Source organism: Molothrus aeneus, chromosome 6, assembly GCF_037042795.1.
Source record: "Molothrus aeneus isolate 106 chromosome 6, BPBGC_Maene_1.0, whole genome shotgun sequence".
Lineage (NCBI taxonomy): Eukaryota > Metazoa > Chordata > Aves > Passeriformes > Icteridae > Molothrus > Molothrus aeneus.
In genome coordinates, this window is record NC_089651.1 from 42995131 (window position 1) to 43021755 (window position 26625).

The following is a 26625-nucleotide window of genomic DNA, read 5'->3' on the forward strand; positions in this document are numbered from 1 at the left end:
AAAGAACACCAACTATCCTATCTGGGATACAACTTCTGTTAACATGAGGAGGTAAACTTTCCCTCCTTACATGTTTCATAGCAAAACAGATGAAATCAGGCATTAATGGCTCTACTAAATGTTAAGGCAACCTCCCTGACCATTTGAGAGGCATTGTGGCCATCACACTCCCACCACTACAGACTGATACTGCAGGGACTGAAGCTCCTTCCCCCTTCGCAGTGCTTGGCTGCAAGGGCTGATGGGTGCTTGACTCCCTACTTGTGCCACTCTCACAGTCAGATAAGCTTTCCTTACTGGTTTGACCCTGGGTTTCCAAGAGAAGATTCTCAGATGCCTGAATCTTTTAAACAATTTAATAATGGCACAGTAACACAAAAACCAGCTTGAGCTTGTATTTCCGAGGAGGAATCTCAAACAAAAGCATCTCTGGGCTTTTATACCCTCACAGTCTGTTCATACTTAAGTCTGGGGTCCTTGGCTCCTGCTGTGTCTTGTCACCTGCCTGGGCCACAGGTCCCCAGGCCCCTTGTTATGGAAAAGGTTGGCAGTTCATGGCTCCTTGCCTTGGGCTCCTCCCACCCAGAGCTCAACCTGCAGCTGCAAACTTACACTGAATGTAGGTTTGCAGCTCAACATAAAAAGAAACAGATTGGAATTGTGAGGTACAGACATACCTTGAGAAGCTGCTCTATTCCAGTGAAGCAAAGCTCGAGGATAGGTTTCATTTTCTCCTACTATGCTAGCTTCTTCTAAAGAAGAAAATAATCCAGTTAAATAGAACCATGGTATAAACACACACGACCACAAAAAACCCTCTGCTTATCTTGAGTCTGCTGAAATATGTTAAAAACTTGAAGCAATCTGTGTTATAGAACAAACAAGATTCAATGCATCTGAAACTTATAAAAACCTCTTTAATTTATACAGGCCTTCCATTTATCTGCCCACATAAGAAAGCTAGGAACAAACTATATAATTTCACCCTGAACTATGGCTTACCAAGCATCTCTCCCATTCCAGCTGTAAGAGATTCTGATGCATACTTGAGGAACGACAGAAAATGCAAGTTTTAAGAGCACATAATTTGGACTTTGACAAATACAAGGTTGAAGTATAACCTGTTATAGTCTTGGCCATCTGAAACCCAGGACTAGTCAGGTAAAACAAAGGCATAAACACCTCAACCAGCCAGACTGCAGTCTCTTACAGGGCAGTGCTTCGGCTACTTCAGAAGTTGTCCATGTCACAATGGACATGGAGGTTCACAAAGTATCAGACAATTCAAAGGATTTATAACTTGAACTTCTAGTTTAACTATGGTCTCAACTGTACTGTCCCACAGCTGACACAGATTTTGTATAAAACAAAGTAATTTTAAATTAATCTCCAGTTGAGATGCAGATATATCTGAGTAAAGACAGAGTTTTAACTCGGGGAAAAAACTGTTTCTTTGCACTTCCAGCCAAGACTGTCATTACTGTACCTTACTTAAAGATGATTCACTCAGACACCTTTAAAAAACATTAACTGGAAATGAAGATGTTAGATTAGCCCATCAGCCACCAATAGGTGCTTTCAATACTAAGACATAAAGCTGGCAAGGAGACCTAAATTTGGCTTAGAGAAAGTTTAAAATACTGGCTTTTGCAGTTTGTAGAAAGATTTACCATTGTACTTCCACTGTCTACCAATGACTTGAAACTTTAATAAATCCAAGTTCAAGCCATATAGTTCCAGTAAGACACATGGGACAAGTTTTTTTTCAAATCTAAGAGAATCAGCTGCTCAGTTCCTTACCCCTGCTTCAAGAGTAGCATCAGTAAAGTCACACAAAGAAGGTGCTGAGAAAATGCATTACAAGAGAAAGAACAAAGGACACTGAGACTTCTATGCATAGTACAGGTCAAAAGTAAACCTAATGCAATCCCTGCTTTTACAACTGTGCTTTGGAAATCCAGAGAATTTTTAGCACTGTGCAATATTCTAAAGGCTCTCTGCTTACACCATTTTAAAATCCCCTAAGTCAGAAATAAAATGTATTTTAACTTTTAGTCTATCAAGTCATCCTTAGAATTGAAAATGAGAACTGACTGCTTTCCAGTGCGAAGAGCAGGAAAGAGGACAAGAGCTTCATTAAAGTTCTAATGTGCCACCTCCAGAAAAACCCTTTTCAATATATATTTAGATTCTTACTCTGATCAAGTATGAAAGCAGCATTGCTTTGTGCAACTTCATAGCCTTGTTCTGCCAGAAGAAGATACTGAACCACAGCAGAATTTGAATCACCATCTTTATAGCTGTTGTAGGCAGTCATCAGTCTTTCAGACCAACGCCCCCGTTCACAGACATTCTTAAACAACTGCAGAGGAAAAAGGAAGGGGGAGGATACTGGTTGTCAGGATCTACAAAACTTTAGGTTTTGCAAGAAGTAACACTTTAACATTCTGATGCCTGTTCAAAATATTTCTATTTCACATGAAAAGATGACAAGCAAACTCCACTGTTCAAGACAAGCTTACTTTAAGATACAAGTTGCTAAGCAGATAGATGCTTAGCAACTTGTAAGATTCTTAGTAAGTAAAGATAGTAACTTGTGAGATTCAGATGCTTACTCAGAATTATTTAGTATCTTAGTTTTGTTACACTTAAATCCAAGTATAAAAGAAGAATTTGGTACTTTTAAGTTACTGTTGCTTGCTTTGCATTACATTCTTTTTATTTTCTTAGAAGTCAATAAAGGAAATACAAACCGGACATGACAAAAAAGCCAAAGATTTTTCTCATGAAATACAAACAAGTTTGCTAATATATCACTTTCCCTTTTGATAGCCTTGACTCTGCAGTCACTGAAATAGAAAGGTTCTACACAGGCTGATGTGGTTATAGCCAATCTCTTGCCAGTCAGCATTATTATGTTGATGAACAGGTGACCTTACCTCAACAGCAGTATGACAGGACCGCATCACTCCAGTGCCAGTAGCATGCATCTGAGCCAGATTATAAAAAGCGAGAATGTGGCCACCCTGGGAGGCCAAGTTAAAATACTTCAAAGCTTGTTTATAGTCTTTCTTGACTCCAATGCCATCTAAAAGAAAGATTAAATCATTGCTATTCATTCCTCTTGAAAAGCAGCATTGTATGAAACAGTTCTTAGTCTTCAAAATTACTCTAGAAAAGCTTTGTGAAAAAGTCAGGAAAAAACAGAATGAAACACAAGTTCAACGTAGTAAGCCCATTCTACATGCAGGGTATGCACACTTGTAATGCCACCTAGTGAGCAGTGACTGAAAGGACAGGTGCTTAGACCTGCAAATGGTTTTGATGCCACTTACTGTAATACATGGAACCTAGTTGAAGCTGTCCATCAACCCATCCCTGTTCTGCAGCCTTCTGGAAATACTTCAGTGCTAGCTCATAGTTCTGCAGGAAGATTTGGTCCAGTCATTAGAGCCTTGCAATACACCAAAGTTTGAGAGAAAATATGCATGTGCATACGTGAAAGGACAGATCTGTTTCACAGAAAAATCACAGCAAGATTTTCCAGTGAAAATATTCCCCTGTTCAAAATCTGGAAGCAAAAAATGAAACAGACTACAATGATATTTAGCCTGTTGTAACTCTGCAGCTATATCAAAGCTGGCATCCAGATACAGCATTGCTATGAACAGTTATGCTTAACAGAATAGAAGCTCTGCTCTGGTTCTGGAACACTTATTTCCTCAACCTTGGGCTAATTGAAATTTTGGGTATCTGTTTGCATAGCTAAATATAAAAAATTTGACAAGAAACCCTCCTGTGGGAAAAGCAATAAAGCAAAAGAACTAATTAAGTTTCAGTGTTCCTCCGCTCCCACAAGGGTCACAAAATGGGGATTTGTTTTATTTCACAAGAAAATTAGAGACAAGCTCAAATCTCCTGTTAAAATGCACACTTCTATGCATTTCTAATAGCTTAAGCAACGTTTTCAAGCTTCTGAGAGCAAAATCAGGATGTTTCTTTCATAGCTGCTAATTCCATAGTGCATTTTTTTTTACATTACATATTTCCTCACGGAATTTTCAGTGCAACAGAAATATTCACAATTAGGCTTTCCACAGTACTTCCCTCCAGAAAAAAAAAAAATCTGTTGACAACAAAAAGTCACACAATCACCTATGATTAGAAAGACGACTGTCAAAAGCTTACCACTGGAACACCTCTTCCGTAGAGGTAAGCCATTCCTAATCCACTCTGTCCAACTGGATTACCCTGAAAACACAGAAAAACACTTCTGCAAAGAAAGGCAAAACCTACATCTCTATTTTTCAAATCTGGTATGTCTTGAACATCACGAAAACATACAGTACTCAAGAGAGATTCATTTTTTGGTCCTAGTAATACTTATTTAGGGAGGAAACAGCATTTACAGTAACTTTTATTCAGTAACTACACAGTTGACGAACAGGGAAAAGCTTTAAGTATTATTTATGAAAGTTTACTGTGCACTTTTACAGTGTCATACAAGATGTAGAACCCATAAACTTAGAAAGATGGGGCATTAATAGTTTACTTATCTTTAGTTTTTCCAACTTCAGGATGTTTTGGGTGCTACAGAAGTTCCCAAAACAACTCCAGGAACTCTAAGAACCCACGTTAAGGGTGAAATGGTGGCTTTCCTGTGGGCTACATTACTAACCACTACCCCTGCAAAAGCAGGCACTATGGCACTACTTCAGTGCCAGGACAGGCAATGGGACACATCAAAAAGTTTCGGTCAATGCAGCGTGAGCACATTGAGAGATCCTCACTTTAGCACAGAGTTGTGGAACAGCATTCAGATTGTGGAATATAAGAACCATGAAGGCAGTAATCTTACAACAGTTCCTTCAGAACTTAATCTATTGTGTTTCACACACTGAACACCTTTCCTGGAGGACTACTCATGCTTTAACTGTACAAAGACTACCATAAGAGATAAATCAAAGACAGATACAAGGCATTAACATGATCAAAAAACATCATCCCAAAGAGGAAACAGTCCAATGAGATGAAATGTATAAAACTATTACATATTTACATAACAGAAGCACTGTAAATTCCTGTGACAAGACAACTTCAAATTAACAAACACTAGCACTTCACAGAATTGCAGACTATTTAGGTGGACAGTATTTCATAATTATGAAATAGAGTTAGATGCTATTCATGACAGCTAGACTCCTTATGCTGAACAGAGCTTTATGAAGCACCATAGCCAGAGCTGTTTTTGACATCTTAGGCAAGAAAGATTTTGGGCTAATTCATCTGGGACAAAAGCTGGGAATAGGTGTCTGCACATGAAGCATTTGCAGCATTTCAACTTAGAGCTAATCAACTCAGTGCACATGCTGTAGTTTCAGCTTACAGGTAATCATACCATATCAGCAGCTTTCTTGAAATACTGAAGGGCTGTTTCGTTGCTCTGAGGTACAACATCACTTCCTTCTGAATACATCTGAAAGAGAAAGCCATTACTGAAGAACAGCCAAAGTAGTCAGTTTAGCATGAAGACCATGAAGCATCTTCACTTTACATATTGAGAGGAAGTTACTGTACTTAGATTATTCTATCACATTACTGAATAATCATTAAAACTTGTCCAGAAGCAGAAAATACATCTCTCTGCTGTAAAACTCAAGAGGGTTTAACTTTCTAATGGAAAATGAACTGCCCATAAAATAATTTTTTTTCAGGACAATACACTTCATTTTTAATTTCTACTGATGTGCAGTGAAAAACACACAAACAGGTAAAAATCTTGAGACCAGTGGAAAACAAACTGTATTGGCAGTCAAAATACTTTGCAAAAACAAAGCAAAAATTAGTTACTAAACACAGCTCACTTCAACAATAATTAGTGACAAAACAACCAATAGAGAAAGCAGGAACTTCAATCTCTTCTGTCAAGTGCCTTGAACAGCATATTATGCTATTTTTTTAGGCTTTAAGGACATTAATTTTGAACCCTCTATTACAATGACAGCCTGAAAAAGATGACCTAGAGCTGGTGCTTATTGTAGCCTAACCTTAGAAGGTACTCAAATGGAGTAATAAGGATTTAGCTCCTCACAGGCTGAAGGTAGACTGCAGCCCAGATCTCAGACAAGTGACCTAAATAACCTTCAAAGCAGTAGTGCACTATAATCACTGCCAGCAGCCTGCCAATCATGTTTTAAATTAAAAATCATAGAACAGATTGGGTTAAAGATCATCTAGATCCAACTAGATGGGCAGGTAGCCACTAGACTAGGTTGCTGAGGGCCCAAACCAGCCTGGCCTTGAACACTTCCAGGGGTAGGACATCCACAACTTCTCTGGGCAACCCATTCCACTGCCTCACCACCTTTTGAATAAAGAACTTTGGCCTAACATTTAACCTAAATCTCTCCTCATTTAGTTTAAAACTATTCCCCCTTGTCCTATAACTACCTGTTGTGCAAAATGTTGCTCTCCCTCTTTTTTGTAAGACTCCTTAAGTATTGGAAGGTTGCAGTGAGGTCTCCCTGAAGCCTTCTCTTCTCCAGGCTGAAAACCTGCAGCTGTCTCAGCCTGTCTGCACTGGGGAAGTGCTCCATCCCTCTGATCATCTTGATGCTCTGTATTCACTCCAACAGGTCCATGTCTTTCCTGTGCTGAGGACTGCATACCTGGACAAAGTACTCCAGGTGGGGTCTCATGAGGGCAGAGCAGAGGGGGAGGATTGCCTCCCTCAGCCTGTTGGCCACTCATCTTTCGATGCAGGCCAGGATGATGTTTGCCTTTTGGGCTGCAAGTGCACACTGCTGGGTCATGTCCAGCTTTTCACCCATGCAATCCCCCAAGTCCTTCTTCATAAGGCTGCTCTCAATAAGTTCATCTCCCAATCTGCACCCATATTTGTACAGGTGCAGCCCTCCCATTTGCACTTATTGAGCTTCACGAGGTTCTCGTGGACCCACATCTCAGGTTTGTCCAGGTCCCTTTGGGTGGCCTCCCATCCTTCTGTTGTGTCACTGCACTGCTCAGCTTGGTGGCATCTGCAAACTTGCTGAGGCTGTTCCTGATCTCACTGTGTGTGCCACTGGTAAAGATATTAGAGAGCACTGGTCCCAGGACAGAGCCCTGAAGGAACCTCCTTGTCAATGGCCTCCACGTGGACATAGAGCCATTAATCACAACTCTCTGGCTATATCTATCCAGCCAATTCCTTATTTCCCCAGATACTCCACCCTTCCAATCCATGTCTCTCCAATTTGAAGACAAGGATGTTGTACAGGACCGTGCCAAAGGCCTTACAGAAATCTAGATAGTTGGTATCAGACATTCTTCCCTTGCTGACCACTGTTTTCACTCCATCACAGAAGGCAACCAGATTGGTCAGGTAAGATCTGCCCCTAGACAAAAAAACCCTTAAATCTGATTTAACTGAAACAAAGGCCCACCCTGCAGAGAGAGTCAAGCTTTAGTGCAAAGTAAGTACAGGCCTATTGGCATTTCTGACTCAGATGCCTCAATTCTCTACACAGAATGAAAATGGAAGATTTTCCTTCCCATTTCCTTCACAACTTAGTATTTCCTGATGGGCAAAGTTTTGAGAAGCCTAGTTTTCCCCCATACATTGTATGGAAAAGAATAGTTTCCTATTTAGAGTTTTGAATTCCACCACAGAAAAAGGACATTCAAATATTTAATTATTTGATTTAAAGAAAAACAAACAAACAAACCAAAAAAACCACCAAAACACTGGTTCAGGCACTATTAAAAAAACCTCCAAAATCCTAACGGTAAAGGAAAACTTCAACAAGACATAAGACACTACAACACTCAAATCTTGCAGAAAAGTTCAAAATAGGAGCTAAACTGCAATAATTAGATTGCAGAATTCAGGTTTTAGATTGACTGACAGCAGAAAGTAGGAAACATTTTCTATTTTTCATTGCAAGGCAGTTTTCTTACTTTTGAGGGTATTTGTATCTTACCTTTCCTAGAAAAGCCATAGCATGGGAATTGCCAGCATTAGCTGCTTGATTGAAGTATTCAAATGCTCGCTGTAGAAAAGAAAGCAAGTGTTTTAATCACCATCACTGTGATTTGAGCAACTTTTCTTGCAAATAGAGTAGAGGCAGGTAGATTTGTTTGCCAAGTTACCACATTCTTCAGGGAGTAAAGTTACCAATCCCATCTAATTTAATATATGTGACAGGGTTCTTCACTTATATAATTGCAATATTAAGCAGCAATCCCTCTAACCAGTGTATTCCAAAAACCAGAAGAGGAAAAACCAACAAACTGTAACTGTTACTATGCTATATTACTAGCTACATGGGTAAATCTTACTTTCTTATGGTACCATCAAACCCTGCTTAGAATAGGTGAGATTGGCCAATTCCTATTCTACTTTTACACAGAAATTGGTTATACTCCTTCTGACCACTCACTATCATCTCTGAACCCTGCTGAAACAGTCATCTGGAAGTATTTTAAATATGATGACTAATAAATAATTACTGTATTGGATTAAATAATCCTCAGGACTACACATCCTTAGCTCTCAATTTTTCAATACATACTTCAAGATGAGGTTAGCTATTTTAACTTCCATAAGCAAGGTAGCTAGCTTGCCTGACATCTGCAGAAGTTCTATTTTCTATGCACACTCAATATCTTTAGTATTTAAAGTTACATTGTTTTGTCTACAGAAGCAAAATATTCTTGCAAGCCACAAACTACACTATCATCACTAATGCAGGCCCAGTGCATCATGAAGCTTGTACCACATTTACAAAAGCTCAGCCAGCTCCAGTACTACTTGATAAGGCTTTACTTTTGACATTCTCATTTTTAAGATGCTTAATCTTAAACTAGTTATGTAAAAAAAATCAATTCCATCTTCTAGTCACATCAAGATTTTTATTGAACAAGGCTACTGAAATTGTTACATACCACACAGTGGTACTTACACACTTTTGCACCACTTTCTCAGTCATATTTTCTCCCCCTCTGCCTAGCATAATATGCATCAAGAGATATAGAGAAAACGTACCTGATGATTTTGCTCTACTCCTCTTCCCCCATGCAAGTGCAACTGTCCAAGGCCAACCTAAAAAAAAAATTTACATTGCATTTACATTACTTTTCCCTTGGGACTTCCCTTTTCTAGCAATACAGATCCAGGTGAGCTAATTACATGCACAAAGATAGACAATATCAGAGTTAAAGATGCCACAAAGTTTGAAGGCACAGATTTGATTCAGTAACTACAGTACAGTCCTACTTTTTCACACTAGCCTAAATGGAAATTTATCCTAGATAGAAGCAACATACTGTCCTAGATGTAAAGTAACAAATGTTCATTTGAATTCTGCCTACCTAAGTCTTAAGTGATACCTGACCAGGTTGGCTTGGGACAATTTGCCTCTGTTAGCATCCTCCCCTCCTGGACTGTGTGTAGAAGAGGTCCAATCTGCAGCATGCAGATTGCAAGAGCAGGACCAATGAGAAATTGAAATCCCTTGTCAAGGCCAGTGTTTTTATCTAGCCCTCCTGCACAACATCTGAAGTTATCCTTGAAAGAGTCTGGCTGGCTTCTAGTGAAAAACCAAGATCTCATTTCTAAGATGCTAAAGTTGTTTTCAAAAAAGTTTGCATTTTCTGTCCAACTTCTACCTTAAACACACTAAAACTTAAATCTCTTCACATAAAAACTAAGGGGGAAATAGGAAACAGCTTGATTCTGGATGAAGAAAACACTAAAGCTCCAATGTCTTTCCATATTTCATAAAGCTGTTCCTGTAATTCTTGAAAATGTCTGAATGTCATCAGGTGAACTGAATCTTACCTGTGCTTGTACATCTCCCTTCTCTGCTAAAAACTGGTAATACTGGATCAAGTCTTCTTCTAGCATACCACTTGCCATTCCTGGATTTTCTACTTCATCTGCTAAGCGAATTCGCTGAACCACTGTGCCACCAGTCAAGGAAATGTCACTAGCAACTGAAAAAGAGATGAGATCAATTTTCAGACAGGTTTTTTCGATACAGAAGTTACACCAAAACTTAGTAAAACCAGATGTCTACAGAGCTTCAAGCTGTTACTCAAGAGAGAATTAATTACTTTGATACCCTCCACGACATTTCAATACAGATAAAAATAGCATCTCATAATGCAGAGCCATAACTTGTTTAATATCAGAAATTCTCTATTTATACTATTAGCCTTGGAAATACTTTAGAATCTTCTAGTTGAATGATGAAGAAGGACACAGAAGGTCAAGAATGTTACCCTAGTAAAAAGTTGTTACCGTGATTAGCTACAAGTCGGTAGTGAGTGAGAGCAGATTCACAGCTCTGAAGGACTCCTATCCCAGCCCAGTACCGGTAACCCTGGAAAGGAAATGACAAATATGGGACTATCAATTACTTGAGAATATACTGCTTGCAATGTTACAAACTTCTTTCACATTACTTGATCAAGATTTGACAAGACAACAGGCTGGACAAAGGCCATGAGTCCTTTGTAGCTACATAAAAAACCAATGACTGACACTATTAAAGGTTAAACATGGTCAGTATAGTTCAGATATTACTCAAGAAAAAGCAAATAAGTAGAATGATGCTTAAGGGTGAACCTGTAAAGCCTTTTATTTACATATTGCATTTTGTCTTTAATCTCACAATACTGATTAAAACAGCATTTTCTGTAATGATCTCTTTCATAGTTCTCATTTGAATACAAAAATTTTAAGTCTGATAATTCTGATTTAAGTCAAGAGATTTAAACATCCAAATTCCATCTAAATTCATAGCAGTGCATAGCTTAAAATGAGCAGACTCATCCTTGAATTAAAAATGAATAATGGGGAAGATACTATTGCCCACTCAATGCATGCAAAATGATGTAGTATTTGGACAGGGTATTCATATGAAAGGAAATCATAACACTGAAAATGCAGAAGTACAAAAACACTCTTGCATGTTTAAAGTTTTTAACCATGTTACTTACCAAGATCATATGAGCGATCAGATTTCCTCCTAGAGCTCCAAAAGTGTAATACACCAGGGCCTTAAAACAAAAATCATTGGTTATTTAACATCAGCCCCCAAGAGAAAACACAAGACCACACACTGAAAATTCCTAAATTACCTTAGCTTGACTCGAATTGACTCCTAGGCCAGATGCATATAGAAATCCAAGTGCCTAGAAATACAAAAGCACACCTTTTGAAAAACCACAGATCAATTCTCCTGGAATACATGGGCATAGAGATTCAAAGCTGCAAAGAGTATGCCAAGCTCTACCTTCAGTTTGGTGCTGCCTATATGTATGCTCTTCCCTGCCCAAGTTTCAAAATCATTCAGTTGCTTAGGATGCTAACATAAATTAGTGTTTCACCAGAATTTGGACAAGTGAATCAAATGCAAGGAGGAAACTTTTCAGAATATCAAGTGTAGATCCAAAGGTCCCAAAAAGTGAAAGTATCCCAGTTTAAAGACCCTCAAGCGAAGCTAAGCAGTATCTGTCAGGTTATTCATGTACCCAGTTTGCCTCAGACACCAATGTAAACATCTGTGAACCACAGCCTTGCATAGAAGACTTGTACTGTTTGATTCACAGATCTTATGAATCCACAGTTTTGCATCTGCTCTACCACTGGTTACTTGCAACTATAAATATAAACAATCAGAATGCTCTGAGCTATTTATCTGATGTTCTTTCAGAAGTTATTTTTGTTCTTAAGATTTACATAGTTATTGCTCTATCACACCTGTTACAGCTGGTAGCTCAGAATAGAAACTAGTAGCACAGAAGCTAGTGTATAAGTAAAGATGTCTATATTTCAGTGTTCTAAGACTATTCTAGGCAATCTGAAAGCATACACAAAAATTATCTCATGCAGACAGTATTGAATTTTAGATCAATAAAAGTCAAGTTCATCACTGAGAGACAAAGTCTGTAGAGAAAACATGCTCCTACTTTCTATGGTAAATGGGTATTCCACCATTAAACAGGTAACAGCTGTAGATTTGGTAGCCAAAGAGAAGAGAAAGTTAATAGCTCCTTAAGAAGCTGACATTTCCAAAACAAGTGATAACTAAACAAGAAGCATATGCAGGTATGAGATATTAAAATCATTAACACTCATATTTTATGACATTTTGTAACAGTAAGCATGAATAATTCTGTGTTCAAAGCCACAGGGACAAAGCAAGTCCCAATCCACTAAATACATGTCAAGTTTTCTAGGAGTTTTTATTTCCTAGATTATAAACTGGTGTCATCTCAGATAAAACTGCAAGTGAAAAGTCACAACACTGCACAAAAACCACATAAAAAGTACACAGTTTCAGTAGGTTTGTTGGCTGGACTCACCTATATATACTTGGTGTTTTGACTTATACAGCCAATGTTGTCAGTCATAACAGGGGAAAAAAATTTAAAAGACCAGCACCATCTCATATTACTGGTAGTTAAACATTTTAAAACTCAAACAGAAGATGTGTTTATGCTTACTTTGAGGGTACAGGTGCCACCTATAAAAGCACCCTAGAGGAAGTACAATCTAAAACACTGTATTTATAGATTATATTATTTCATTTATTAACCTACGGAAGCATCTGTAGGATCTAAGGATATACATACCATTTGTCCTTTAGGAGAACCTTCTTCTGTTAGTTTTTCAAACAGTTCTTTTGATGACTGGATGTTCTGCTTCAGGTAATCTCCAAACAACAAAGCATAAGACACTTTCTCCATGGCCTTGGTATGATTCATGTCAGCTGCTTTCAGAAGATACTGATATGCTCTTAAGAAGAAACAATTTCTTTGTCAACTTGAAGCAATGTAGGAAATTCCATTTATAAACGTGAAGATTCTGGAGAGGGTTTTGTTCCTCTGTTTTACCTTTATTTTCCAAAAATGCATCTACCTACAATCATTTGTTCCAGCTACAAATCATCAACATAAGCAACAACACATGATTTAGTTAATGGACAAGCTGAATTTTAATGTTTGCCCTACTCCATAAGCAAAGCAGTATGCATTTCCTCTCCTCTAAGACATACAAGAAATGTAAGCTCAAATGATCATATTTTTGTAGCAACAATTTTTAGTTCTGTACTAGGTGTCCAGTAGAACCACTCCTGTAACAGTCTCGTATATCACAGTAAAGAGAAGCAGCCTGAGAAAGACAATGTATTCTCTACAATCTGAGTACAAAACCACCACCAAGCCTTGGGCCCAAGACAACAGCATATGTGATCAATTTTGTGCTGAAAAAGTCATGCTAACAAACAGGGGGATCTCTGGATACTCCTCTTGCTATTTCACTCTCAGAACTGGTAGCCCTTCAAAGCAATTTCACAGCAATTAAAAACCTCCTAACTTTACACAGGGTTACACAGTATCAAGCAAGCCTGCTTCAGCTTAGCCTCAGGGACCCTTGAGAGCACTCCAAGATTTTCATCTACCTCTCCTCCTTTCAATACTCAGGCACGTTCTTGTTCTTTAGGACAAACTGAGGCATACCTGGTTCCTCACAGAAGTTCATCTTCTAAGAAAGTGTAAGATATACAAGAGAACTAACACCTAATATTGTTTTAGAATTCTTACACTATTTTATAGTAAAAATACTGCTCAGAATCCAACAGATATTGCCTCTCTTTGTCTTTGCCAAGGTGCAGACAACTTTAGATGTTCCTCACTTTCCCTGGCAAAGTAGAAATACACTCCCTTATTTCCAAAAATGAATCCAAAATAGTTATAGTCCTCACATATTAATCAGCAGAAGTCACCACTTACTGAGGAAGTTGTCAGCATGAATAGGAGGAAGATCTAAATTAACAAAGCAATTCTAAATTACAGTGGTAAGTCCACAGCTATTTAATCAGTAATTGTATGCCTTCAGAAAATAAAGTAGAATGAACAGAACATTAATTTCTAATGTTTTTATTTGTCCACAAGCATTACCCTCTTCTAAGAAAATGAATGATTAGAATTATAATGATTTGTTAATTTTAAGTTTAATACTATTTTTATGGTGACTAAAACCATCAGAAAGCAGGAGAAAAAACAGAGCAGGACAAGAAATGCCAATTTTTCCCATTTCATCTTTGAAGCAGAATGAGAGCCAGTCTGCAAGAAGCATGTGAAAAGGGCAATTATCTCATATCATGTTCTCAGTTTTTTTCCTGGCCAGTTGCCATGTATAAATTGGAGCTAGAGAACTGCAGCATCACCTTGCATTAAGTCAATGTTTTGATGACACCCACTCTTCAGAAATTAATCTTACACAATTTTTACTGCATTCAAAGGAATGCAGGCATAGTTGTTTTTTTTTTTTTTTTCTAAATACCCTGTATTTACTATCTATCTTCTATCACTGCATGGTTTGATGGTGAGTCCAATAAAGCTCAAAATCTCACGACAGCTCATTCAAGTTCTTTTGGAGTTAAGCAAAAGTGACCAGCCATATCATCCTTCTTCTGTGGGGGGGCAGATGAGGTATACTTACACTTTCTTCTGAGCCTTTTTACTACTTTCATTAAGGATTTTCATTCCAATCTGATATACATCCTCAGCTTCTTGCATCTGCCTTCTCTTATTAGACTGCTCTTCAGCTAAAAAAAAAAAAAAGTGTACATTAAGAGCTCAAATTATACCACTGAAGACTGTCTTCTCAAAATTCCTATTCATTCTAAAGGGTAAGAACAGCCAGAAACTTGCTTTTGAAGACCAATAAACAAAGTGATTACAAAAGGCTGTCTAATGGATGTGTTTGATATATTAACAGATGATTTCTTCTTGTGTGATGTCTCATGTATAAGTTTGCTGATAAAATGTTCTTTTTATTCCTTGCTCAAAAGCAAGCTGTGCAGGTTCCTCCTTCAGAAGGACATTTCCTAGAGAAGGGTAGCCTTTCTGTAACAAATCAGTAAGTATAATGGACAATACTGTCAAAGCCCTATCCTGCTACAGCCTCAGAAATAATTTTATAGATGCCTTCATTGCACGATTTCCAAATCAGGTCTGGGAACTGGCATTTTTTAAAACTTCTTCATCATGAAAACTTTGCCTTATAACTTCTTGTTTATTATGGTATGAAGTGGCCAGAGACTTCTACATCCTGAAATCAAGAGCATTAAGAGGACTGAAAGTACAAGCCTAAAAAAGCATTCCTTGAACAAGAAGAAGCCAAAAGGTTGCTTACATTCACAGAAGCCCCACTTTTGATCTTTCTTGTAATCATAGGTTGTTGCACACCACAGCCTGCCATCTTCCCTCCCATCGGCAGTGCACTCTGTATATTCCTTCTCCATAAACAGAAATGGAAAGTGGCAAGGTTCACCATCTGCAGTGCCTCCAATAGCTGTCAAAACTGAAAAGACACACCCAGCAATTACTCTCCTTTATTCCCAAATTTAAATCATATGTTACAAACAGAAAAGTATTCCTATGTTGTTTTTAGGCACAATCACGACAGAACACCACGCATGACAAAGTGCTATATTGAAAGTAGTGGAGTAACAGCAGGGAGTACACTCGAACACACAACTATATGAAAAGATTTAAGTGAAATCAGTATGATGTAGATGAAAGGATTCTCATCACTATGAGTTTGGTAATTTTCTACTCTTGAAAATACTAAGATTAAAATCATTATTTCATTTTGCCAATATATTTAGTTGCTTTCAAAATGGTTTTGAACAGCACAATGTATCATTTCTCATGCACTAAAACTTCAAATGCTACTGATTCCAATATCACAATATTTTTAAATAAAATCAATCTTCTATGAAGACTAAGAATTCTCTCCGTAGGTTTTGAAGATGGAATTATTTCAGTTAGACTTTTATAAAAGCTTTCCTCTTTCACTTAGCTAAATCCAACAGTTGGGTTCAGCTTAATTTGAAAACATTTGCAAAATCATGCAATTGACAATGTCAATTATAGAGTTTTTTCAAGTTAACTCTGTAATTTTTGTAGTTACAGAGAAAATTAGTTCTTTGTTTGAGGGTTTATAATTGAAAGGTCTAAAGACTATACTAATTTAAATATTTTATGTTGCTTTTTTGAAGAAAGTCTTCAGGTATAGCTGGACCTGTTCAAACTGCTCTTCGTAACTGGATGCCCTGACACAGATTCCACCACATCACTCCAAGTTAATTACATCACAAGAGAGAAATTGTTATTTTCAGTAACTGCACTCAAAAATCATGTGTTAATATGCAATTAGCCCGGAATAATTTCAGACATTTGTTGCCTACAAAGTAATATACGAGCTCCTGCTAAGGATTCATGTAACTACAACTTATGGGACCTCTAACCACTGTCATTTGAACAAGCTCCAAGTCCAGGAGCACTCCTTGAGAACTCTTGGTTTTATTTGTACTGTTTTGTACCTTGTCTCCTGTGTGGAAAGCAGTTTTACAGAGGCTCTGCAGAGGAGATGTAGCTGCATACTAAAGTTATGAAATTACTCTGCCCCAATGCTCCCCTCTTTGCATTTTTTAAATTCAAAATTCAACCATAATGCTGTTTTTGTTCCCAAATAATAACAGAGACTAATCCCAAGAGCAACACAGCAATGCAATCACAGGTTAATGTTCACAACAGTTATTTATATACTTAGACATTGATAAATACTAAGTGAGGCAAACAATTTACCCAGAGGATAAATTAGTTTTTGTCAATCCAAATGCTCCAGAAGCAATTTCCCTCTTTACTATCTCTGAATCAAATATGTGGTATTTAATTATATTTGTCCTAATTTACATATGTCTTGTTTCCTACTTTAAGCTGCAGGAAACCCAATTATAGATTACTTACAAGTACTGGCAATATTACTGTAAGATTCTTCCAAATAGGGAAAGTAAGTGCAACAGGAATTGCCAGCTCTTTATAAACTTGTGAGCAATTTTCAGCAAAAACTGTTAGTATGGAACTTCAGTGTTATAAAATTCTAAAACACAAAATAGCAATAACTAAAGAAATATAATTTTCTTTACACACGATCTCATCACTCATCAGAAGAGAGCAGGATAACTTTCTTAGAAACTTAAAACCTTTACTAGCACTAATTCTAAAGAAGTGACTTTTTTATTCTATATCCTATAAAACATATAGGGAAATTTTCAGGATATACTTTTGTTCCATGCAGTGTTGTGACCATACACAGTAGCTAAACTGTTTTTAGAAAAGCTTTTATGTCCCTTAATGCAGTCCTGTCACCAGTAGTTCATCTGGAGGTGTAACATCTGTACCTCAGATAGATGCTCAGTTAAAGCATCTGTAAAGCTGTCCTTTAGCACTCCTCTCTCCTAACAGAAAACATACACTTTTCTTTTAGAATTGCTTTTTTAAATGAAAAATCCCTCAATCCACACTGCTTATTTAATTCCTAAGATGTTCCAAGAACTGTGCAAGACTTAAACTTATGGTTTTTGAAAGTCACTTGTAGTTTGTTGATAGGTAGTTAAAAACCTTAGTTCTGAGGAGCCAGTCAGGATATATTTTTGTATGAGATTAAAACGATCTCAAAGTTTACTTTTGAAATAGACTGCACTGACTAAATATGGTGCTTAGCTCACTGTTTTGTGGCAGAAAGATATTTAGAGGATTTTACATACTTTTTTCCTGTACAACACAGCATCAAACAACAACACAGCAATGGTTAAGCCTATTACCGAGTTTCCACAAACTGATATTAGTTCTGCTCTAATAAGGAAACAGCTTAGAAAACACTCAGTCATTACATGATAGAGCTCATTTAATAGCTCCTGCTTTCTTTTGACATTTCAGTATGAGTGAGAAGACAAGTATCATTAGTACAACATAACTGTATTTTTCAGTAATATTGAAGATTTACTTTTTATGGACAAGTAAAAAGGAAAAGTCTGCTGCATAGGTTAAGGTACGCAACTGTGCCATCTTGTTATTATCAACTACTAACTGCAAATCAAAAAATCATAAAATTATGTAATAAAAAGCCATATATATCCTGGAAATTCTGGCCCAAGACATAAGGTATTACCTATATTGACAAACTTCCTGAAGTTTATATGCAGTTCAGATGCTGCCCTGAGGCTCTCAATACTGTTCCAGGAAGCTTGTCTTTACATTACTATTTGTTCCTTTTCTGTCAACTCACCAGGCAAACAGCCACGGGATTGAAAAAGACTGATGCAAATTTCTCTTTGTATTGCTGGTGTACATACAGAGCACAGAACCTGTAATTGACTTCTATTTGAAGAAAACAGGGCCTTCTTTATTTGATGGTTAAAGCTTTCCAGCAAGACATAAGAAAAATAGAAAATTCTTTCAAATGCATCTGAAAATAACTATTCATTTCAATTACAGTACCTTTCAAATATTTTGATGCTATTTCTAATGAAAAAGGCAGCAATTACCACTCCACTGCAGAAAGGTTAAGACACTTGTTATTTCATATGTTTAAAATTACTGTTTGTGTTCACCCACATGCTGGAGTTACTCAGTCTCATCTATGCTGCCACTTGTTCAAAAGTCTGTAAGCAGTTACCTGGACTCTGTATTTCTGCTTCTTCCAAATCCTTATTTAATAGATTTGACACTTCTAGAGAGTTCAACTCTTCCAGTGAATTCTCTTTTTCCTCTTCTTGACTGTGAAAGCTCTCTTCATTCTCTGATTGAGAGTCTGATTTCCCAGATTCAAGGAAGATCTGACCTGCGACCACTCGAGTTCCTGTGGAATGATCCTTTACCTGGTCCTCTGCAGATAAAGTCTGAAGGAAAGCAGCCACGTAATTTAGAAGATTAGAAAGAAGCAGCAGCTGGCTTAAAATCCATTTAAAAACTTCTTAAAAGATACAGTTAATTAATTAAACAGTCAAATCAAAAGTAAGCTGAGCTACCTCTATCAGTTCTCACTGCCTGTATCCCTTTCAGGTCTTTAAAAAAAAAATGTTTCAAACTTGTAACTCAGTATTAATTTCTCTGATGCACAGAAAAAATTAGTGAGACAGCAAGAGCTACAGAAAAACTTAAAACCTAAAATCAAATTATTGTTCTGAATTTCAGTCCTTTGCTCTCACTCAACAGGTAAATCAGAATGACTAGAAACTTATCTCCTCACCTTTGACTCCAGTGATTCATCTTGATTTCCTTCTTCATCTAGAAGAGACATTCTAAGTCAGTAAAATGCTTTTCCATGAGTAACTATCTCAAAAATAAAAGCTTTATTTACAATACTGTACCATAGTTCTGAAATATTCTAGTGTACTACTAAGTTGACTAATACACTTCAGAAAAACCTTATAACTGTGACGAGGAGGAATCAAATGTTTCAGAGGTGATTCTCTTGCTTAAATTATGCAAACATAACACTGTGTTCCATAGTGAAAAAAGTGTGGTTTTTCTAAACCCAAGTCATAGTCTGAATGGTTCAAGTCCAAGTAAACTACTTAAAAAGGTGTTCATCAAGTGAAAAAGGCCCGTGGAACATAAAGTTTTTAGTCACCAAATCAGCCTTAGTACCAACAGCTTCAGTAGTGACCAGAAAGTTGTATTCATACCCTCATGCTTATAATTAAACATTGTCCTTTTTAGAACGCCAATTCATTCTGCCTGACCAGCATATTCAAACCTTTATATAGAGGTTTCTCTTCAAAACTGTGAGGAATTAGTTTGTCTTTAAGATACTCTTCAAGAGATGCAAGTCTTGTTTAACTGTCATCTTTCTTGCCTAAAAGCCATGTGATATTTGATTAAAAAGACTGGAAGGGCAAGAAATGATAAACAAGAAAGGCTATTAGGCAGACATTAAAGGAATACATGTGAAAAGGTGAAGATAATTAGAAAAGCTTATTTATGACAGCTTTATCATTGTTTTTCTGAATTTTTTCTGCAGCAATTGTTCTGCTCCTTTAACTAAAATGGGCTTCAAACAACTTGGTCTGTGCTACCATTTTGATGGGAAACCTCTAAAATTAACATCACTGAGATGTGACTGTTCCGAGTCATCAGTGTCTGATACCACCTCATTGCAGCAAACAAACCTCCCTACATTTGAAACAAGATGCCACAGGCCTCCCTCTCTCTGGTACACATCCCATATTAAAATAAAAGCTCAAAACAAAGAGAACCACTTAGCAAAGCTGCCACTAACTCCTCCTAGCCTTAGAAATCCTCCTTTTTGAGGCTCTGGGGTACACAATGCCCTGTAGCAGTGGCAAGGCAAAAATGGGCTGGAGACCTGCACTGTGACTGGAAAAGGTGTCTAAACTGATAGAAACTAATGCCCAGTACGTTTAGTATGTTACAGTTAGCCATGAAAGGCTACCTGCACAAACACTTCCAACAGTTTATAGAACTCTGCTGACTCCTGCAAGCACTTAGCAGCAAACAAAACTTGCACAATTTTCATTCTCGTGCAAGTAAAGTGCCTTACCAAAGATACACCATCTCTGAAGCAACAAATTCTAAACATGACACTTCCTCGGGTCATGTTTCAAAGCCTACTACTATAACCCTTGCAATGAAAGGGTTAATACTGGAAATTGCTTTCTGGAATCTAGATTCCATATTGTTACTTGAAGTACAACCTTTGGTTGGAACAAGTGAAAAGATGAGGGAGAATTCAACTTTAAGCAGCAACAGTGTAACAGAAATTAAGAAAAAATGTGAAGACTTGTAAGTAAAGCTGCAAAACTGTGGTGATGAGATGAGTACAACTGAGACATATAAATAACAGCCTGTTGAGGATGGTGAAGAGGACATAAAGCTCAAAGAGTTTGACTGCCAGCAGTCATGGAATTAAAAAGGATCGAGAACAGTTGATGTGGGTAAGCAGCTGTACTCTACAGGTCTGAAAATGAAAATGTGTAGAACACTTCAGGAAAACTTGTGGAGACAGCAGAGCACTCCAGATCAAACACACCCTGCAAGGAGCAATCAAGATAGCATAAGAACAAACACCAATTTGGAAAAAAAAACCACTCTGAGGCATAAGGAAAAACAAGGCTAGCTGCATTTTTGGCAGAGACCTCAGGGCTTAGCAGCTTGAGGAACCAAACAGATAAGGGTGATTGTGATAAATCATAAGAAGTTCTGCCACTGAACTTTGACACTCCAGATCATGATATGACAATTGGTCTTTAAATTCAGCAAAAGTACACATACATTTAGGATACTTGGTGGTGTTTCTATTTTGAAATTATGAACGAAGTTATCATTTACCATGTTTCCCACATATCATATTCTATTATCCTAAATAATTTTGACCTAGACCAAACACTACCTTCGAACATCAGAGCTTGTCAAGATATCCAGACATGCTTCTGGAGAGCAGGATAACTAAGGGTAACCTACCCAGTAGCTTGTATGCTCCTTCTAATATATACAAAGCACTTAAAAAGTACCTGTTATTGCAGTAGGAAACATCATGTTTGGTTTTTTTTGAACAGCTACACCAGCTAGGCTGATTGTTTTTGTCTGTACAAAACCAGCCTATATGCCTGACAGCACAAGGGCTTTCTAACATTTCAGGAAAGGCTTCACTAACTGATTTCAATCTGTGGTGGTAGGTTCACTTTACGTCAAAAGACCACACAAAAATAAATATAAATAGGTTATACTGTCTATGCACACATATAAACAACAATTTTAGTAAACCTTTTGCAAATGAAGTTGCAATAAACTCAAAGTCAAGAGACACCTGAGCAACATCAGGTAGAGCTCACTAAGTGTTTGCTCTTTCTTCTTTGAAAGTAAATAAAACTATTTCCATTCTATTGCATCATTTAAATTTTCTCTGAAGAAACCAGCTTTGTTACTGAGAAGTTGTAGTTGAACGACTGTTTTCAAACGGTGGTTCCAAAAGGCACTAAAGCAAACCAAAATATTAATTTTTCTTAGCTTTGAGACTTTTTCTAAGGTAGGCAGATGAGGTTGCAGAGATAATGAAGAGCATGACTAAAGGAGGGATCACTTACAGCCTTGTTGTTTGACAGAACTGCTGACTAACATGCACCCACTTACAGAAGTGCGTTTACTCCTATGAAACTGTTAAAACTATTCTGAAAGTGTTAATGAAAGGTCCATGAAAGGTCACAGCTGAGCCCAAGAACAGTTTATTAGTCAAGGCTGAGCTATTGAGCGAAGTCACAGATGTTATGTTTATGCACCTGTTTCAGAGATTAAAGCTGATAGTTTAGCTTGTTTTTCCACCTTCAATTATGAAAAGTAACTTAGTTTTTTTTTTTTATTATTATCATTTGGATCTGTTACCAAGGCTGTCTAATTCCATAAACCTCCTCTAAAAAGGCCAAGTGGAAATTAATCTCACAATTTGTAAAACAAGTTAGGGAGTAAAATGATCTATTAAAAGGAAAAGGTAGGCAAAAATACCTGTGGCTCAAGTGGGCAGTTGACAATGTTGTACAGAATGCTTCCCTTATAAACAGTGATGAGCTGTAGACATTGCTGGGTGCTCTCACATCCAGCTAGGACTTTAAAGCACTTCACAGAACCAAAATCCTTTTTCCACCATCCACCAGCTCATATAGAACTAAAATCAGCCTGAAAAAGTACTAATTTTTCCTCAATTAGAAAGGCCAGTGTTCAAGCATGCTATGTAAATAAAGGAAAAGTACTCTGGCAGGTTATGCTAGAGAAAAAGATCCTACCATATGCTGGATAAAGCATCTACCATTTTGTGGGAATTACTGTTTTCAAGAGAGCACTAAGGAGAGAAGGGTAGAAACCAGAAGAGCTATGCAGTGTGATTCAGCAATAACGTCATTAGCTTCAGGGAGTTCAACAGTTCCAAGGTTTTGCTGTACTAGAAGAACAGATAACTAACATCCCATAAACCTAAAGGGCTGCTACAACCAGACAAGAAATACCATGAGTTTCAACGTTACAACGGTCACCCACACTCAGGAAGTAGCCAAAAATTCAGTAAGCGAAGCAGTCTCCCCCAGCTCTGATGAATCCCTAAATGATTACTGTTCTAAGTTTCCTTCTAATTTTTGCCAAGCTCTTCAAGCCTCAAATACTGTGACAACAAAGCAACTAGTGGGCTTCTGCTGAGAGCAGGGATCTCCCAAGTGGTGTGCTCACCTCAGGGAGTATGCTAGCCAACCCACTGGGGCTGCAGGAATAACATACCTTTCAGACTGTTAATACATAAAACTTTCCTTAATACAGCGGTCATTCCACCTTTATTTCATTCTTCCTTCATTTGTGTTTTTGTTCATGTCTTATGACATAATATGTTAGGACAAGAGTATATGAATGTTTAACTTACAAAAAAATACATGTAAAATGCATGCTCAAAAATCTGTCTCCGGAGAGGGGTGCATGAACAGAAATGGTTTGGCAGTGACTGCTTTAGAGCACCCGTGAGAGATTTTCTGTAGTATTTCTGGCAATTTCTTTCAGTGTTGTTTTTGTGCAAGTGACTAGATAGACATTGAAAGAGAAAGCAAATTCTGTTTATCCAGTTCTTGCAGGAAAGAAGGAAATCTAAAGGAAAAAATTACCTCAAACTGCTTCTCATCAATTTTTTCGACTGATATATTCAGCATTGAAACAGACTCAATAGCATAGATGCTATTCCCATTAAAACATGCAGTGAGTTAAGTAAAATCCTTAAGTGGCACCTATTCAGCAAGAATAGTTCCCAAGTATCCTTGGCAGCAAATAAATTGTTCCCAGTTACAATCTGTGCAACATATTCATTTTAGTTCAACTAGAAGATTAAGATATAGGTCAGCCCTCACCCTGAATAAAAATCTTTTTTCCAGTGTCCTTGCAATTGCTGGCTAACTAGTTACAGAACTTACTCTCCACGAGTTCCTCAGTAGCAACTGAGATTCCCAGCCAGGCAACAAGGCAAAGAGTTAAGGGAATATTTTTCTATCAGGTAAGTAAAAACAGAAAAGTGAGGGAAAACCACTGAGCTCTGTCTTATGAAAGACCAGGTACTGAAGTTCCCTACAGGTATATGAGGGCGCTCATTTGTCCCACCAATCTGTGGGACAGCATAAAAACATCTGCCTATTGCTGAACTTAGCCATGGAACACATAGGACTCAGAGGAAGCATCACTTCCTCTCTTCAGGCAGAATGAGAACATTTTTACCCCTTATTTAGTGAACAAGAGGAAACAATCTCACTAATCAAATAATACCAGCAATCACAAAAAAAGAGGATTTTTTCCATGTCCTTAATGAGTGATCAGCAGGGGAAGGCCATCACTCCTGCAGTGACCAGAAGACAGCCAGTTTCATCTGGAGAACGCACACATGCTTAGCATTTTTTAGCTACTTTTGCCAGTGCTTCTTAATGTCTTTCCTCAGTCACTATTTTAAATGCCTTCATAATCTGTAGCAATATCATGTTTAAAAAAATAAAGTGCCCCTTCCCTTAGGCTTGAATTTTCTTGCATTCAACTTAAGTTTTCAATAAATTGATTTAAACAAAATTTATTACAATAGAGTTATATTTAAAACACTCAAGTTATATTTAAAATATTCACTACTAAAAAAAGGCCTCATTAAAACCTCTTCCTAAAGTTAGAAAATGTCATACTTGGACCATTTTTACTCTTTCTTCTTAAAACCCCTCCCACAATACTCACATCCCAGATGACTCTTTCCAGAGCAGACATCAGAAACAATTACAGACATTCAAGGAAGCATTTATTACACAGTCCCAAACTTATACTCTAAGACAGAAAGTCACACTGCTACTGTGGGAAATCAAAGCATGAAATGAGGACAACTTTCAGAACGATTCTTGTCAAAAACTGGGCAAGAAATGTATTCCTCTCACAGCTTTCTGCCAAATTATGGACTCTCAACATCCTCTCCTAATTAACTGTAGACATCAGTAAACAGTCTGACATCACAGTAGCAATTTTAGTTTGTAAACAGCTCCTAAGACTACATTCATGTACTGTGCTTTCTATGGCTTATTAATTGTATTAGCTCAATTGAATCTAAACATTTTGTTTACACAAGCTGAATTAAACTATCAGAACTTCATGCCCACAAATCAACTTTTTGATAGTGGACTAACAGTCAAGGTGGGAGGGCTGCATGGTAGCACAGCCACTGATGCGCACACCTGCCTAGCCCTTATCACCTAACTTCCACGTACACAACAGATGGTTCATCTGACACTCACAGTCCCATCTCACCTCAGCTTTTTTCATCATATACACTATAAATGAGAGCATTTAGTTCAAAAGTTTGGCTGCATCTCTCTGGTTTCACAGAACTTGTGTGTATTCTTTCCATAACTTCCAAAGTGCCCTGCTGGCTTATAAAGCAACCTACAAAGCTCATATAACCCAGTAATATTACTTTAAAGTTCAACTTTCTACTGCATACAGGAAAACGAACCCCGAAGTACTGAACTTACCTCTAACGAAAAGGTTAAGTTACTTTCCTGAAACAGTGTAAAAGCAAATCCCCAGTAGCACCGCATATGGCTGCCGTTAAGGTAGTGGCTTCTGGCTTTAAAAATAAATGCACTGCACATCCCCCCACTAGCCCATGGTGGAAAGAAGGGTGTGGGAGGTAGAAACCCCAGGAAAGGAAGTAGATGACAACACATGAGAATCAGACAAAAGACAAAACCCGAGCCGCATAACAATAAAACAGGGACGGGAAAAAAAATATTATGGGGACACAAAACAGGACGCATAAATGTTCTCTACGTATCGAGGTGAGAAAACCGCTCTAATAAGGCTGAAATCAGCATTATCAGCGCCTCGGGGAGAAAATTGCGTTCTAGGGAGAAAAAACGCCTCATTTCGGTTTTAAGCAGTACAAGCACTATGAAGTGGGCTCCTAAGGAGCTGCTAAAAGGCAGGCACCGCACTGAGCAATGCGTCCACCCTTACCAGGCCTACGGAGCAGCGCCGGCGAGGCCGAGCCCAAGCCAGCCCGGTCCCGCCACCCGCGGCCCCGCAGGTGACAGGAGCCCCGCGCCCCCCCGCTCTGCTCCGCTCCGCCGCCTCAGCGCCCCGGCGAGGTCGGCGCTGCCCCCACGCACCCCAAAGCCCCGGCGAGAGCACCGGGTCACCTCCCCCGCTGTCCCCGCCTCCGCTACCCGGTGCAGGCGTCAGGACCCGCACAGACACCTCTGCGCCCCCCTCCCCGGCCGCAGGCCTCGGGGGGCAATGCCGCCGCAGCGCTCGGGCCCAGGGGGGCGTAGGGAGGCGGGGCCGCGGTACTCACCGGCCGCGGGAAGCGCTCCGACCGCGGGCAGCGCTCCGGCCGACAGCGCGGCCAGGCACAGCAGCAGAGCCACCCAGCGCGCCCACCGCCCCATCCCGCTGGGCTCTGAGGGGCCGCGCCGAGCGCCCCCGACTCCGGCTCTCTCGCCCCGCCCAGCGCTCCGCCGCCACCAATCAGCGGCCGCGCTGACGGCCGACTACGGGCCGCTGGCAGCAGCACACGCAACCCCGGGGAACGGCCGGCTCTACATGGCCCGCTCCGATTGGCTCGGCGGGGGCCCAGCTCGCCCGCCACGCCCTCCCGTTAGCAAATAGCGCTGCACGTGTCTCCGCGAGGGCCGTTGCGCCAGCTGTTCCTTCCGAAACGGCGCCTTCCCATTGGCTCGTGCGCCGTTCCTACAGCAC

The 26625-nt window shown here is 38.7% G+C and overlaps 1 protein-coding gene across 1 annotated transcript in view; it reads right to left on the minus strand.

Annotated features, from left to right (window-relative positions):
* The window catches only part of SEL1L (SEL1L adaptor subunit of SYVN1 ubiquitin ligase), a 33013-nt gene extending 6655 nt beyond the window's left edge, over window positions 1-26358 (minus strand). Inside the window, exons 1-18 of the mRNA XM_066551234.1 lie at window positions 26222-26358; window positions 19109-19146; window positions 18536-18758; window positions 15206-15373; window positions 14510-14615; window positions 12640-12802; window positions 11143-11196; window positions 11002-11061; window positions 10301-10382; window positions 9839-9993; window positions 9044-9100; window positions 7980-8048; window positions 5399-5476; window positions 4189-4251; window positions 3336-3423; window positions 2940-3088; window positions 2197-2362; window positions 678-752 (exon numbers count right to left, since the gene is read on the minus strand). Coding sequence (XP_066407331.1) covers window positions 678-752; window positions 2197-2362; window positions 2940-3088; window positions 3336-3423; window positions 4189-4251; window positions 5399-5476; window positions 7980-8048; window positions 9044-9100; window positions 9839-9993; window positions 10301-10382; window positions 11002-11061; window positions 11143-11196; window positions 12640-12802; window positions 14510-14615; window positions 15206-15373; window positions 18536-18758; window positions 19109-19146; window positions 26222-26315 — 1888 coding nt within the window. The 5' untranslated portion in view covers window positions 26316-26358. The remainder of the gene's footprint in view (window positions 1-677; window positions 753-2196; window positions 2363-2939; window positions 3089-3335; window positions 3424-4188; window positions 4252-5398; window positions 5477-7979; window positions 8049-9043; window positions 9101-9838; window positions 9994-10300; window positions 10383-11001; window positions 11062-11142; window positions 11197-12639; window positions 12803-14509; window positions 14616-15205; window positions 15374-18535; window positions 18759-19108; window positions 19147-26221) is intronic.
* Between the last annotated feature and the right edge of the window lie 267 nt (window positions 26359-26625).